The sequence below is a fragment of the Syngnathoides biaculeatus genome, chromosome 13 (genome assembly GCF_019802595.1).
Source record: "Syngnathoides biaculeatus isolate LvHL_M chromosome 13, ASM1980259v1, whole genome shotgun sequence".
Lineage (NCBI taxonomy): Eukaryota > Metazoa > Chordata > Actinopteri > Syngnathiformes > Syngnathidae > Syngnathoides > Syngnathoides biaculeatus.
Genome location: NC_084652.1, coordinates 17,654,779 through 17,671,315, shown reverse-complemented (window position 1 = coordinate 17,671,315; position 16,537 = coordinate 17,654,779). Strand labels below are relative to the sequence as shown.

Sequence of the window (16,537 nt, the reverse complement as noted above, 5' to 3'; positions counted from 1 at the left end):
ATTGGACTCATTTGAGAACAATGCATATTAAAAAAAAAGTCTGTTGGGGAGAGGTTTACAAAAGTTTAACGTGTGGCCACAATACGCTTCTGTGTACGTTGGAGACGACTCCCCGTCCTTTTTTTCCTCAATGCTTTGTTCTCAAATAAGCCAACTTGGCATGATAAATACGTCTTGGGAATTTGAGATTGAAAAGAATAATTCCTACCTGAAAGGAAGTGATCGCTCCACAGTCGTGTGTATTTGGTTGGGCACCATCCATCACGTTTAATTGCCTAAATACATCAGTCCTTTCTGGTCTTTTTAGATGGTATTCCGTAGAATGATCTCTTTGAATATCTGTCTCGTCTGTTGTAACAACCAACAGCACAACAAGTCTCGGGCATTGTTAGTATTCTGCTCCGGTTCAATGTCCCCCACACTGTCGAGCGGCTCTTTTTGACCGGCAATATGGAGCCGTGAAAATGGTGACGTCACGTGTACGAGCTCCATTCAGAAAATTTGATATGGGGTGACGTAAGAAATAATGTTAGTTTCAGGTGTTAAACCTTACACACTATTGGTAGGTCCCAGGTATCTCCTCAGCCTTTATTATGCTTCTGGTGAAGTGTGCAATTTTGTGGGTTAACAACTTACACCCTCCTTTCCGTGTCAGTACCTTTCTGCCAAATTTGTGACACAGGGATAATGGTGGGCATTGCGAAAATGGCTAGTGTGTACTGGCCCATTTGAGTCTTAGTGTGCCAGACATTAAGCTTCCTATATTACCAAAGGCAAAAAAGAATATACTGTAAATATATATATATTTCTTGATGGGCGGTGTGAAATGGGGCAAATGTATGAGTCTTAAAATACACAAACATCGTGCAAAAAGTTGCACTTCAGAGATGTAGCTGGAGTTCTGCGTTATTCCGCAGTTCCTTTCCCTGCCGAACCCGATGAGATCCATGACAAACAAATGGAAAAAAATTGAGTGGCTTGACAAATATTTTGTCCAGGTTCTCCTTATCTTCATTTTTGTCATCAATTTTTGAGGAACATTGCAGAATCCCAAGGTGGGAATGTTAATGATGAAGTCCAAACAGGAACACGGGAATCATAACTAATGTATCATACCATATATAATAGATCACAGGGAACCTGCCTGTTGAATCTTGTTCTTTGGAGTTCTTTCCACTCTCCATCAAAGAGACTCAAAGATGTATCAAACAGAATTACGTTTTCACGCCTCTTCTCAGTACTGAAGGTCCATTTGCTCGCTTGTTTTTGTGCTCGTTACCGCGTGCATGCAAGGGTTTAAATTCAATTTGTCTTCTCTTAGTTCGAGGCTGTACTCATTTTGAAGAATCTTTACAGACTTGCTGTCAACCCTCAAAATCTAATGTCACATCCTTGTAAAATAAGCCTATCCAAAATATGATCTCCTCTCCTAGTTTGACTCTGTATTTCAGGCGCAGTCTTTACAGACTCTCCGAGAACCACTTACCTCATACCATGTGTTTTTAAATGGAATTCTGAATTTACATGAAAGCAAAATACGATCTGTTGCGGTATCTGTAGCACGTACACTAGCATCATTCCAGCGGAGACTTGTGAAAGTTACGTACGTGATGTCATGCCACTAAATTAAATACTGAATGTTACAGTAAAATACAAGCAAATATTATCTCTTCTTGTAGCATGTTGAAGAATCTTTAGTGATTAGGGAGCGCTAGTTTCCTCAAGTCATGTATTCATGTCACTGTATTCTGAATTTACATTAAAGCACAAGCAAAATATGATCCTTGTCCAAGTTGTCATCCATACTTGGGCAGAATTTTAGAGTCATTTGCAAGAGCTATTTACTGCTACATTTTTTAAAAAATTAATTCAGAATTTTACAGTAAAGCACAATCAGCATATGATCTTTTCTCTGAGTTCTAGTTTGTCTTAGGCAGAATCCTATCAGGCGTGTGAGCTCCTTGCCTCACATTTTTTTTTCTTATTTTTAAAAATTAATTTGTGAATTATCAGAGTAAAGCACAGGCAAAATATGATATATTCTCCTAGTTCTTGTCAGTACTTGGGCAGCTACATTTTGGAGTGAGCCTTTAAAGGTCAACTGTCATCCCTATAAACATTCTAAAATAGATATTGTAATGAAAAATACATATAACAATATTCACTTTAATGTTTATACAAAAAAATAAATATGAGTGGAGAGCGCGTCATCCATGCGCAAAGTTGCAGAAATGTCATTCGACGACATCCCAAGTGGTTGCCATATTGGCTGCATCCCTGTCCGTGACATCACCCTGGACATTCGCCATTGAAAACACGCTGTGCCATCTACTATGGGAGACTAACACGCCCCTTCTGACACAGAAGCTCTTTTCAAAGAAGAGAACATCACACAACCGAGTGAAATTACCGGGGCAATATTACCCTATTTCAAGCCATATTCAGACGATATGCGATCACGGCCAGACCGCTTCGCCGTCTGATCCACTTTCGTGGCGGTAATGAGCCATCACGGCCCTACGCCATGACGAGCCACCACGGCCGGCAATGCCGGTGGCCAGGGTGGCTCGTCGCAGCCGGCCGGGATGGCTCATTTTCGGCGCCGAGGTGGCTTATCATGGCACTGAGCTGGGCTGCTTCATGGCGTTGTTCATAGTCGCTGCCGTCCGAGATGAACAACGCCGCCGAGCCGGGGCGGATTACGGCTTTGTCGTCGCACGCGACTGAGTGTGCCATTGTCGGCACCGTTTTTCTGACCGGATACCGTCCACGAACCTGACGTGTAGCCTTTGCCGGATCTGTGACCGGCAGATGCGGCGCCTTGGCCGCGGTGGCTCATTTTCAGTGCCGAGATGGCTTATCACGGAGCTGAGCCGGGCTGCTTTACGGTGCTGTCATCGGGAGCGTTGTTCATAGATGCTGCCGTCCGCGAGCCTACGTGGCAGCCTTTGCTGGCGAGGTGACGCCGTCTGGTGTGCACATCGACAAATTTAGCACGCCTGTCATACGTTACGTTTGTTACATTATGAGAGACCGATTACGTGGTCCACCCCAATCTATTATTTTTTTTAGTAGCCTACCTGTCATTTGGAACCCACAAAGCTCAGGTCCTTTGCACCTGTGCAATCCATTTTCACGAACCAGGTCTCTTGCAAACTTACGAAGGGTAAATCTATCCTCCCGAATGTTCAAGCAATGTCCAGCAATGCAACGAGCTGGCATTTTGGCTAACACGAAGGAACAACGAGATACCTTCCCGGAGGTAAAACTAATAGAAGCAAACGAGTCCATTTGAGGGCGGTCCTGCCATGTACTGTCACGTCCCATCGGAACGAGAGGTAGACCCAAATGCAGGAAGTCGGCAGACGCAAGGTAGTTCACGAAGAGACACGTTTATTATATGCCGAGGTCGGGGATCGAGCAGGCAGTCCGGTGCAGCAGCGGTAGTTGGGACGTCGAGCGACGAGAACAGATGAGCGGACAGGCAGGAGTCGGTACACGGGGAAACAATCAATGCAGGCAGAAGTGTCAAGGAGTCAGGCTTACAGGGTTGGTCGGAGAACGGACGAAGGTCGGTACACACAGGATCAATCAGGAGTACGAGAGTGCTGGAACGGGACATAAAGCTCAACGAACTGGCGGAGGACCAGTCGTTACCGGGTCCTATCTATACGGGGGATGATCAGGCCGCATGAGGCACAGGTGTGTGCCTCCCAATCAGCGCAGCCGCACAGCTCGTGCTGAAGCGGCAGGATCATGACATGTACGTCATTTCCTGCTTCTTCTCGAAAACAAATCCCTCGAGAGGATTTTCATGGCGGGAGTTACAAAAAGCTGGATACGTCAAAATCATGTTTCGTGGTGAAAAAATGCATGGGTCCATGTTGGCTGCTGTTTTTCATTAATAACATTTAAAATTATGCATTTCATGAAAGTGGCTCTTTAAAAAGCAGGTAGAGGTGCATAGCTCATATTGCAGGTTTCAGTGGACTTAAGCATTTTCAACATCTTGCTCTTTTCTTTAACGGCAAGCTTGCAATGAAGTCACAGCTGACGGCCTCCTTGTGTTGTTGTGTTTTATAGGAAAGTGAACAAGTGTTACCGCGGACGCTCCTGTCCAATCATCGTCCACTGCAGGTAAGTGACAGCACACTGGTTTTTATCAATATTTACCTTCTTTTCTCATTGATTAATACATGAATATTCATAACAAAACACTGGCATCGCGTGTAAACCTTGTATCGTGAAAAACATTACTTTTCAGAAAGCTAATAGACTGTAATGGCATGTTCGTTGAGCCATTAAACACGGGCACCCACCAGACAGCCGTGGGCCCAAAACGATCAGGACGCTTTGATGGTCCCCCCATTTGGTACCCCTGATGTTGCTGATCCAAATTAGGTCTGGAATGGAGTTTTTAAGTATCCATCCAACCATTTTCTGAGCCAGTTATCCTCACAAGGGTCACGGAGTGCTGGAGCCTATCCCTGCTCTCAACGGGCAGGAGGCGGGGTACCCCCTGAACTGGTTGCCACCCAATCGCGGGGCCCATGGAGACAGACAACAATCACACTCACAATCACACCTATGGGCCACTAAAGGTCATGTTTGAAAACTGTGGTTGTAAAAAAATTGAAAATGTGCGAAGACATAGAAAACTGGTAATACTCATAACAGGTTATTTGGTTTATTTACACTTCAAAGAACAACACCCAAATGTACTTATTTTTGTGTGTTTTCTACAGTGATGGGGCCGGACGGAGCGGGACGTACATCCTCATTGACATGGTTCTCAATAAGATGGCAAAAGGTGGGTAGGCCTACCAGTCTCAACATTTCGGTCCATTTAGAAATTATATTTAATTAAAATCATCCATCACTTGTATAGTGCACTGAACCTAAAAACTAATTACTTGTTTTAATCTCTGCACTTTATCAATCCAAACATAATTGTACACAGGCAATTTGCACGTTTCATTCGTGTTTGCAGCAAAGGAAAACTGACAAAGTCAATATTGAAATAACTGCCGTTGCCGTCAAAGACAAGACCGTAATTATAGCAATTCCTGCTAGACTTCATAAAAAGTAGCATTAAAAACATGTTCATTTTTTTTAAACTTACAGTATTCGTCCCACACAGCCAATCATTACAATACACCATGTGTTTACATAAATCTTGGCTGTCTAACCAAAGACTGGAATACAGAGTATGTACAGTGGTGCCTTGAGGTACAAGTTTAATTTGCTCCATGACTATGCTCGCAATGCAAGACACTCAGATCTCAAATGAACTGACTTGATAAGAATGAATAGAAATGCCATTATTTGTTTACATTCTACCCTCCCTTTCTAAAATGTACCATGTTATTCTAGGAAAAATTGAGGAACTGGAACTCTGTAGTGTTTTACTTTACGACAGTAATGACACCATAAATAGAATGTAAAGATTGAAACTGTTTTGACATTGTAACGCTCCTTCCCGTGTGCGCATCTTGGTCACCAGGCAGCAGTATGATACAAACATACTGATATACATGGTGAGGGTCGCGCATCAGTCAGCCACAGTAATATTAGTCATTCTTCATAGCAGAATTGTGGGGTCTTTTTTGTATTATCTGTCTACATGTGTTGGATCACAGTTTGTGTTCAAATAGCTGCTTCCTAAAAGTCAGAGTGCAAAGACTGGTTAAAATTCAGATATGCATTAATGTTTTGTAATTGATACATGTCATCTACAGCTAATTGGCTACACGTGTTTTTTGAGGACTCTCGATGTTTCCTGATTTTGGGGCATCTGGGTGTCGGTAAACTAAGCATTAGCATTCTGCACTTGCTCTGATCGTGGAGCTACGGTTTGGAATTCGAGCAAGATGAGGATTTATTTAGACAAGAGCTGACTGAATGTAGACTTGAGGTCAAACTTTATATTTTCGAGTCGATCAGAGGGTTGGAGCAGCCTGTCTGTGACAACGGCTGGTGGCTAGCAGCTGCATAAACATCATGAAGGCAAAGTAAAATTATTGTTACGTTGTTTTGGCTTAAGCAGCCCAGAGACGGCCAGCTTCCCCCCTGCCCACCGTCAATTGACTCTTCATGATCCACTTTGGTATTGTTATTTTATTGTTTGGCTGCTGTAATTTCCAAACAATGTGTGTTTTGTGCTAGATTTAAATCACAGACACAATCTGGCACCTATGGTTTGTTTAGGGATTCTAGAGGTCTCTAGTAAAAATATAAAAATCTTTGCACTCTGAATTTTAGAGCATTACTGCCAAACTGACACTATTTCTTAGCTTGTCTATGATATTTTGCATTGTTGGTTAGCATTCAGCTAAACGGACTGTCGTGTGACGAAACTGTTGTTTTTTTTTTAATACCCAACAATTTGTTTCATGTTTACTCAGTAAAGTTAAACTGGAAGTGGCAACAAATATTAATTCAGGATCTTGAGAAATGCTGCCTTGAATCTGAAGCCATGATTGTATTGCATAAAATAGCATTGGATACAGGGCCAATGCCGTCCATGGAATTGTGACAAGGTGATTGTTCACATTCATCACAGAGTTTTGTGGTACTTTTGAGGCAGATTTTTTCCAAAATTGTTGTAGTTAAATGAATCTGTGCCCACGCTGTCGTTGCGTAGCCCCCACCTCATCTTCTAACGTATGCATCACTCCTCTTCTTTTGTAATCCAACTGAAGTGGGGGGTTATTTCAGAGTGGGGGTCAAATCTCTCATTTAAGACGCTCAGTTCTGTCCTCTATAAAGTAAGACAACCCCCAACCCACCCTCTCCTGTCTCCCATTTTTGTAGACTTTCCTCCTGGAATAAAAGCCATCAAGTTGCAGGGAGCTTTTCATCAAACTTTCATTTCATTTTGCGCTCATTTTATTTTCCAGCCACTAACCCGGACCCCTCCCGGGATGTGTTCCCCAAGTCATCTCCGTCTTTCAGGTTTTTTTATTGTATCGCACGTATTTCAACCAGGGGTGTGGAAAGTTTTGTGCTCAAGGACCAGATTTGATTTTAACAAAGACAGATGGGCCAGGTCATTCGTAGATAAGCTAAATAAAAAAACTGAGAAAAAGAATGTGTTGTGTAAAATATTATCTATCTGTATAGGTAGAATGTAAAATACATAAAATGATCATGTTTAGTCATACAATAATTAATTCTAATTTATAAAAATTTAAACTTTTAATTTAAAAATCTTTTTTTAACAAATAATTCAATTGTGATTAATCATTTCTTTAGTAGATTAAATAAGTTATTGTGTAAATAAGTAAAATATTTTAACTTGATAAAACAAAGAATTTATTGTTTTTTCTATGTAAAATATTTCCTTTTTATCATACAATAATAATGAATTGTTTCTATATACTGTGGGTTCTTAAACTATTCAGACCTCCTTACATTTTTCACTTGTTATATTGCAGCTATTTGCTAAGATAATTTAAATTCATTTCTTTCCTTATTAATGCACAGACAGCACCCCACATTGATGTTTTTTTCCATTTTATTAAAAAAGAAAATGAAATATGACAGAGCCATACACATTTAAACCCTTTGCTACAACACTCAGGTGAAGTCCATTTCTTCTGATCATACTCGCGGTGGTCCTACACTTTCTTTGGAGTCCAGCTGTGTTTGATTATCAGAATCAGAATCAGCTTTAATGGCCAAGTATGTAACAAACACACAAGGAGCTGGCTAGGTACGACATTCAGAACAAAGAACAACGAACGACATAGCAAAAAGAACAAAGAACAAGAGACATTTCTGTTTATAGGAACTATTCATTATAAGACGTGCAAGATGTAAAATCTATATAGATAAATGTGCTAACAGTGTCACTTGTGCAATCGTGTGGTCTACAAAATGTAAAAAGTATATATATATATATATATATATATTACTATAATACTGATTGGACCACCAGGATGTGAGTGACTGTCCTCACATGGTACAAGGTAGAAAAATAGTGGGTTTGCTGATCAAGAATTTAATGCCTTAATTGCCAGAGGGAAAAAACTGTTCGAATGGCTGCTACTTTTGGCTTTCATTGATCTGGAAGCACTTTCCTGACGGAAGTAGCTGGAAGAGCTGGTGGCCAGGATGTGGAGAGTCCGAAAGGATCCTGCCTGCTCTGGACCTAGTTTGTGTTGCGTGCAAGTCCTTGATCGTGGATAGCGTGGTGCCGACAATCCGCTAAGCGGTTTTGATTGTCCGTTGCAATTGGAGTTTGTCCTTTTTTGTGGCAGCCCCAAACCAGACTGTGGCAGAGGTACGCAGTACTGATTGGATAACTGCTGTGTAGAACTGTTTTTGTGGTGGAGGCCCCGTAGCTCAGTGGTTAGAGCACTGGTTTGGTAAACCAGGGGTTGTGGGTTCATATCCCACTGGGGCCTCCACTCCTGAGAAGGGTTGCGTCAAGAAGGGCATCCGGTGTAAAAAATTGTGCCAAACATATATATGCGTTCATCTGAGATGACACGCTGTGGTGACCCCGAAAGGGACAAGCTGAAAGAAACACACACAGAACTGTTTTTGTGGTGGCCCCAAACCAGTCTGTGGTGGAGGTACGCAGTACTGCTTGGATAACCGCTGTGTAGAACTGTCTCAGCAGCTCTTGTGACAGGTCGTGCTTCCTCAGAAGCCGCATGAAGTACATCCTTTGCTAGGCTTTTTTGAGGATGGAGTTGATGTTCGTCCCCCACTTCAGGTCCTCTGAGGACTGTAATTCCCAAGAACTTGAAGGTCTTGACGGTTAACACATGATATATAACGATATACAGATCTGGCCAAGGCTACAAAAACTTTTTGCTACAGTTAAGGTTCTTAAAGAGCACAGTGGCTTCCATAATCCTTAAATGGAAAATTTTTAGGACAATCAGAACCCTTCCTACAGGTAGCGTTCTGGCCAAACTGAGCAATCAGGGGAGAAGGGCCTTGGTGACAAAGGTAAAGAAGAACCCAAAGACTAGTATTGCTGAGGTCCAGAGATGCAGTCGAGAGATGAGAGAAAATTCTAGAAAGTCAACCATGCTTGCAATAATTGTATCAAACCAGCAACCCATTGGCTTTACCAGCCTGTTCCATTCTTCATTTGAAATGCTTTTCAGGCCTTTTCTGTAGCCTTCTTCAGTTCTTTTTTGTTTCTGCTTTGACCTCAACATATTTTCCTTGGTGCATGTGTGTGTTTTTGCGTGCATTTGTGTCTTGTGTGTGTGTGTGTGTGTGTGTGTGTGTGTGTGTGTGTGTGTGTGTGTGTGTGTGTGTGTGTGTGTGTGTGTGTGTCTGTCTGTCTGTCTGTGTCTGTGTTTAGGTGCCAAGGAGATCGATATTGCGGCCACTCTGGAGCACCTGCGAGACCAAAGGCCTGGAATGGTCCAGACCAAGGTTCAACAACTCACATCATGAAGATACAATGAAACACAATAATAACATCCATCCATCCATTTTCTGAGCCCCTTATCCTCACGAGGGTCACGAAAGCGCTGCAGCCAATCCTAGGGGTCATCGGGCAGGAGGGGGGTGCACCCTGAACTGGTTGCTAGCCAATTGCAGGGCACAATAATAACAATGAAATAGTAATACTGCTCCTTGAGCCTTCACCTTATCGTGGTGGAGGGGTTTGTGTGTCCCAATGATCCTAGGAGACAAGTTGTCTGGGGCTTCTCACTGGTCCTACGGATTCTAGGTGAGAGACCAGACAAAGTACGGTTTCATAAACCTCTATGATTAAAACGCAGCTGATGGGTGTCGGCTGACCAAACGGAATGCAGCATTGGCGGTTGCTGAGGCAAAAACTCGGGTGTGGGAGGAGTTCGGTGAGGTTATGGAGTATGACTTCTGGATGGCTTTGAGGAAATTCTGGTCCGCCATCCGGTGTCTCGGAAGGGAGAAGCAGAGCACCATCAACACTGTTTAGAGTGCGAATGAGGGGCTATTGTCCCCAACTCGGGACATTGTGAGTCAGTGAGTCATACTTCAAAGACCTCCTCAATACCACCACCTTTGCAAGAGGAAGCAAACTCAGGGTTCTCTGAGGCGGGCTATCTCTGGCGTTGAGGTCACCAAGGTGGTTACAAAGCTCTACAGTGGGGGGGCCTCAGGGGTGGATGAGATTCACCAAGAGTTCCTGAAGGATCTGGATATTGTGGGGCTGTCCCGGTTGACATGCCTCTGCAACATCGTGTGGACATTGGAGACAGGGCCTCTGGATTGGCAAACTGGGGTGGTGGTCCCTCTTTTTAAGATGGCTAGACTGGTGGGTGTGTTCCAATTACAGGGGATCACACTCCTCAGCCACCCTAATAACGTCTATTCAGAGGTGGTGGAGAGGATGATCCGTCAGGAAATCAAACCTCAGATTCAGGAGGACCAGTGAGGTTGTCATCCTGAACAGGACAAGCTCTAGACCCTCGGCAGGGATCTCGAGGTTGCAAGGGAATTCTCCCAACCATTCTACATGTGTTTTGTGGACTTGAAGAAAGCGTTCTACCATATACCTAAGGTATTCCTGGTGTGGATCCTTTGGAAGTATGTGGTACCGAACCCCCTGAACCCGGCGTTTTGGTCCCTGTACTCCCCGTAATTTTGGTTTGGTCCGCATTTCCGGCAAAAAGTGAGACTCATTTCCAGTGAGGTTTGGACTTCGCCAAGGCTGCCCTTTGTTACCAATTCTCTTCCTAACTTTTATGGACAGAATTTCTAGTTATAGCCGAGACGTAGAGGGGGTCCTGGTTGTTGGCCTTACTATTGCATTGCTTATTTTTGCAGATGATGTGGTTCTCTTGGCTTCACTGAGCCATGATCTCCAACTCTCAGTAAAGGGGTCCGCAGCCCAGTGTGAGTGGGTGGGATGAGAATTAGCACCTCCAAATATTAAACTGTGGTCCTCAGTAGTAAAAGGCTGGCTTGCCCTCTTCAGATCATATCTTGTCCCATGGGGAGGAGTTTTAATATATTGGGGTATTGTTCATGAGTGAGAGAAGAATGGAACGGGAGATCGACAATCAAATTGATGCAGTGTCCGCAGTGATGGAGACTTTGTATCGGTCCTTTGTGGTAAAGAAGACACCAAGACGAAAGATGAAGCTGTCTATTTACCGGTCGATTTACGTTCCGACCCTCACCTATGGTCACGACCTGTGGTGCATGACGTAAAGAACAAGATCCCGGATTCAAGCAGACAAAATGAGTTTCCTCTGCAGGGTGTCCGGGTTCTCCCTTAGAGATAGGGTGAGAAGTTCAGTCACCCGGTAGGGGCTCAGAGTAGAGCTGTTGCACCTCCGCACTGAGAGGAGCCAGATGAAGTGGCTCGGGTATCATTTTAGGATGCTTCTTGGTTGCCTCCTTGGCTGGGCATTTCAGGAACGTCCCACTGGGAGGAGGACCTGGGGACTGCATCTCTCGGGCGGCCTGGGAAGGCCTTAGGAAGCCCTTGGAAGAGCTGGATCAAGTGGTTGGATAAAGGGAAGTCTAGCTGGTTCTACAACCGGGAGAAAATGGATGGATAATAATAGCAATAGACACACTGGACACTTCATTAGACACACGTGCTGCAGTCCATTATTGTCCAATACATGTCCTAAATTGGCACGATACTAATAAATTGTTGTTGTTTTTTCGTCAACTGAATATGTTGTGCTCCATTTTGTGCAGGATCAGTTTGCATTTGCATTGACGACGGTGGCTGAAGAAGTGAACGCCATTCTCAAAGTTCTTCCTCAGTAGGAAGACTGACCTTAAGAGCGACCTGCTCCTACTGGTCATCGTGGCTCGTTTGTCCTCTGATGTCCATCCTTCCTCCTCGTCTTCTCCTCTACTTCTTTGTCCCCTGGATTTGCTCATCATCATGTAAATCCTCAATCTTCTCCGATCTCCATTTGGCCTTGAAGTGTTTAAATGAATTTTAATGTCAAATTCTTGCTTTTTTTTCCAGAATAACTTTAAATAGTCCAAAAACTAAAACGCATCATTCACTTGATTGACTACACTTGAATGCATCAATGGAAAATGTTCTGTTATTGTAGCTTTAGGATTTCTAGCCAAGGTTTCCTATCATCATCCTTGACGTCATTATTGTCGTGATGTTAATTTTGATCAATCGTGCTTTGCTTTTTTGAGATATTTTAAGTCGTCAGTCCACGGAATTACTATCCCCAGGACACAAATCAAGAGGTTAGGCTTGTTACACTGGTGCCTTGACTTGCAAGTTTTTCCACTTACGAGCCGGGGCATGGCAACCATTGCCCTGTGACGTGGGCATGGAGAGTTATGTCATCATTAGTCATTCATTTAACTGGACAAACAGTCAAATACAAAATGAGAACACTAGCAGGGCGCTACAGTAGGTCCACAACCCGCGACCTCACACGCAGGGTAACCGACTCCAGACTGTGACATCACTCCCTAGGCCACTTGTAAATGGACTTAACTATCACATCATTGCAGTAATTTCACTTCACTTAATTTCTTTACATTTATGTTTTTAGAATACAACGCACGGCTATTTTGTTTTAAATAAAACATTAAAAATACAGTAATGACCCCTCACATATTTGCATTTACATGTACTCCAACTCTTGCTATTGTCATATATATATATATATATATTTTTTTTTTTGTTGGGTGTGTGTGTGTGTGTGAATGTTTTTTTTCCACAACATTTTGAATCTGTTTTCATTTTTTGAAACAGTTTTTGTAGCATTACAATTTTTTTAGGTGGTCAGGCAGGGCATGGCTTAGAGGGTAAGCGTACACTTTGCAACCAGAGAGTCGCCAGTTCATCTCACCACCTGAGCATATGTTGTTGTGTTCTTGGGCAAGACGCTTCTCCCACCTTGCCGATGAGTTAATGTGATTGGATGTTTGGTGGTGGTTGGAGGGGACGCAGGTGCAGAATGGCAGCCAATCTTCCATCAGATTGCCCCAGGGCACCCCAATGTTACATAAGTAACGTGCCACTATTAAAGTGCGACTGAAGAGATTGAATGATGCATGGAAGTGTAAACTGACCTCGAGTGCCTATGTTATTATATAAGTAGTAGTAGTAGCATATAAGTTACTGTAATTATAGAACTTCATTTTCTTTCTTTTTTTGTGATATTTGCATGAAAAAAGTCACATGCGGCAGGTGATAAGTACACAGCGCTTTTCAAATCTAATTTTTGAGAATGAATTTATTATTCATCCGTTGAAAGCCATGATGCTAGATTTTGTTTAATATTTAGTTAATATAGGGAATAGCTTTTTTGAGGAACTGATGCATTCACACAACTTGTTCAGGATGAGTCCAAGAACCTACCAATGAGCCAAAAATAGGCCAAAAGTCCACTGAAAAAAGCCCAAAAAGTGGCCAAGACTAATGCAAGGCCATGTCAACAAAAATATAAAACAGAGATTTAACCAATGATAGAGCACTGTGATGAGTTCAAAGTGTGTCCAGACCCATTTTTCTACAGGTTTGATTCAAGTATTATCTGTCCAATCTTGTGAGGATTGTCATGAGGACAAAAGTAGTGCTTTGTCATGCTCTAGCACCTTATTCATCACAAAGTTACATTCCAAAATAGTAGCAGTGATCATGTATTTTATATATAAAAATCTTTATGCATAATAACAATCACAAATACAGTACATGCATCTGAGGTGGAAGTAATATTTTTGTCCACTTGGGGTGGCCATCCCATCATTCTGCAGATCAATATTTGCAACTTTGAGTGTGTGTGGCTTTAAAAGGCAGGGCCTGGCCTGGTGAGTGACATGGGAGTCAGCGAATGAGTGGGTTGTTGGCTCAGAATTGCGGCTGGTTGTTCACTGGCTAACTGCTAGCCAGTATCTGTCTTGAGTGCACAGGCAATAGCGTAACCTCGACAACCTGCCGAGGGATTATAATTGGTTCTAACTAGTGGTGGTAGGCGATATTAAGATAGCTAACAATGCTTACTGTACCATAGATGTGCAGTTGTGTTAATCAGTTTTGCTGTGCACAACACAACACATTGCACTTTATTTTCTTTAAGTCTGAAATGATCCCGAACTTTGGACGTTGTGTTTTACGTAGTCTTTCCTCCTGGCGCTTAGAATTAACATTATTGTTAGTCTATCTGGACAACTGATCACTGCAAAATTGAGTATGTGTGTATAGAATAAAATAAGATAAGAGTATGTATGATTTCAATGTGAGGAGTGAACTGTGATGTGCCGATAGATGACGATGTTGAACTGAGTTGAGGACCTTCATTTGGACAGAAATAGTGTTTTCCTGTTTAACTTGTTACATGTATGGGCAATTCTAAGCATTCTGATTCCATATGGATTTTCACTATTGGAGGCAGGTTTCAGTCCCTAAAGACTACAGGCAAATTAAACCGGTAAGTCGAGGTACCACTGTATTGAGTTTTATTATGCATAGCAGCAGTAAATTGGAGATTATGACCTTCGTAAAATGAAGACAAACGGAGATGTTCTTGTATGTAGCATTCATAGTTATTCAAATTCTTGGACTCTTTGTGGTCTTGATGGGCCTGTCTTCATTTCCGGACAGATGTTTTAGCTACTATAGTTGTACAAAAAAAAAAAAAAATAATAATAATCTGTGGTAGCTGTACAAATTGTCACCATGAAACATTTTCGTGGGTAAAGTCAAGATAAATATGCTTTTCTGTGCTTGAGTCATTTTAGGCATTATGACAGTTAATTTTAGATGTGATAATCCTGTTTATTTTTTTGTATTTGTTCAATTCTTTGTCATATTACCTATGTGATTCCCATGGGGCAATTTATTTCAGTGGCTACTTGTGCATGGTTTTAGCTCAGCAAACAGTCAAAACATATATAATACGACATACACTCTATAGTCCATGACCAGGATTAAAGGAAGTTTCAACTATTCTTTAATGCTTATTTGATTGATTTTGATGTCCTTGTGCATGTACAAACACACACACAGGATGTATCAGCACATTGTACAGAAAAGCAACATGAGCTATTTTGTTCTCTTGGTGTCAATAAAGTCATTTTGTCAGTGTCCTATGTGCAAGTTTTTTTGATTGCACAAAAATGCGTGTGTGGAGGTGTGTGGTGCAGGGGTGGGCAAACTTTGAGATTTTTCTTTAAAATGAAACCATTGTTTAATACAATAAAGGAAGCAAAATTTGCAATAAGCAAAACAACTCGTTATAGCGTCTGCATCACAGTTCTGAGGACCGGGAGTCAATCCCGGCTTGCCTGTGTGGAGTTTGCATGTTCCCCTCGTGCCTGCGTGGGTTTTCTCGGGGCACTCCGGTTTCCTCCCACATCCCAAAAACACGCAACAATAAATTGACACTCTAAATTGCCCGTAGGTGTGATTGTGATTATCCTCAAAAGGACCATGGGAGAACTGGAGCCTATCCCAGCTACCTTTGGGCAAAAGGCGGACTACACCCTGAACTGTTCGCCAATCAGTCGCAGGAAAGACATCTACACCATCACTGAGCGTGAATCGATCCCACGCTGCCCCCACCAAAGTCAGGTGTGTATACCTCTACACCAGTGGCTCCCATCATTTTTTATTGCATTATTCATAAATATATTTAATCAAAATGTTAATACATTACTATGTAGACAGTTACAATCAATTAACAATTACCCAATTATAAATGTTTTTTTAAATTATTCAGAATGGCCTAATTAATAATTACATTTAATCAATTATCCATTTTTCTAATGATGGACTACTGTAATTTGAAAAATTAAATACGTGGAGTGGAACTATTACTGAAGGCTTCTGTAATTATGATTTATTTTGAACGTGGGGTACAAAAAACCTGTACAAAATAAAAATATACCTCCACAGCTGTTCATGAACAGATAGGGAAGTACAATTCATTTAAGTATGATCAAATGATCAAACCTAAATGCATGATGGGCCATATTAGGGAATCGTAGCCATACTTTGCCCACCACCGGTAGAACGTTTCCTTAATGTATGGAACTCCCCGAATGGGAAATAATTTCCTCCAAGAGCAAAAGTGATTGAATGTGCATCAGGTGTGTGAATTGCATTAGCGTGGGCCGTCCGGCACCAGGACACTTCTGGCGCCGTCTGATGATTTTGCACGCAGGGCCTCCTCAATAGCGGCGGGTAGGTCGGTCGGCATTAAGGCCCGTGCGAGCGCGCTGGGAATTGGAGCATTTGCATAGAAAAATTGCTTTGGAGGATCGTCTGCTTTGCATAATTGCACACGGACGACTGGCAGATGGAGGCGGAAGAAGATCAGCACGGGAACGGGTTGAATGAAGCGCTTCATGTCATTACGCTTTGGTGTCACTTTCAAAGTGGGGAATTGTCACAGGAGGCCTACAGAGGCCGGGGAAGCGCACTTGAAGGCAAAATGGGAGCAACAACAACATTCTGAAGTGACACCTTTTATCTCGTTCTTATCAGCAATGTCTTGCTTGTGTCTCATCAGTAAAGTATTGATAAAGTTACAGGATGTCATAGCATTGAGTCTTAGTAACCTTATTAGTGATCTCTGGTGAATGA

General features: G+C 42.4%; 1 protein-coding gene across 2 annotated transcripts in view; it reads left to right on the top strand.

The window, feature by feature from the left end:
• LOC133511222 (receptor-type tyrosine-protein phosphatase N2-like) overlaps positions 1–12,587 on the top strand; it is a 115,186-nt gene extending 102,599 nt beyond the window's left edge. For both annotated transcript variants that reach the window (XM_061839947.1, XM_061839946.1), the window contains exons 20-23: positions 4,084–4,137; positions 4,746–4,810; positions 9,326–9,399; positions 11,668–12,587. In XM_061839947.1, the coding sequence (XP_061695931.1) occupies positions 4,084–4,137; positions 4,746–4,810; positions 9,326–9,399; positions 11,668–11,739 (265 nt within the window). In that variant the 3' untranslated portion in view covers positions 11,740–12,587. The remainder of the gene's footprint in view (positions 1–4,083; positions 4,138–4,745; positions 4,811–9,325; positions 9,400–11,667) is intronic.
• The last annotated feature ends 3,950 nt before the right edge of the window (positions 12,588–16,537 follow it).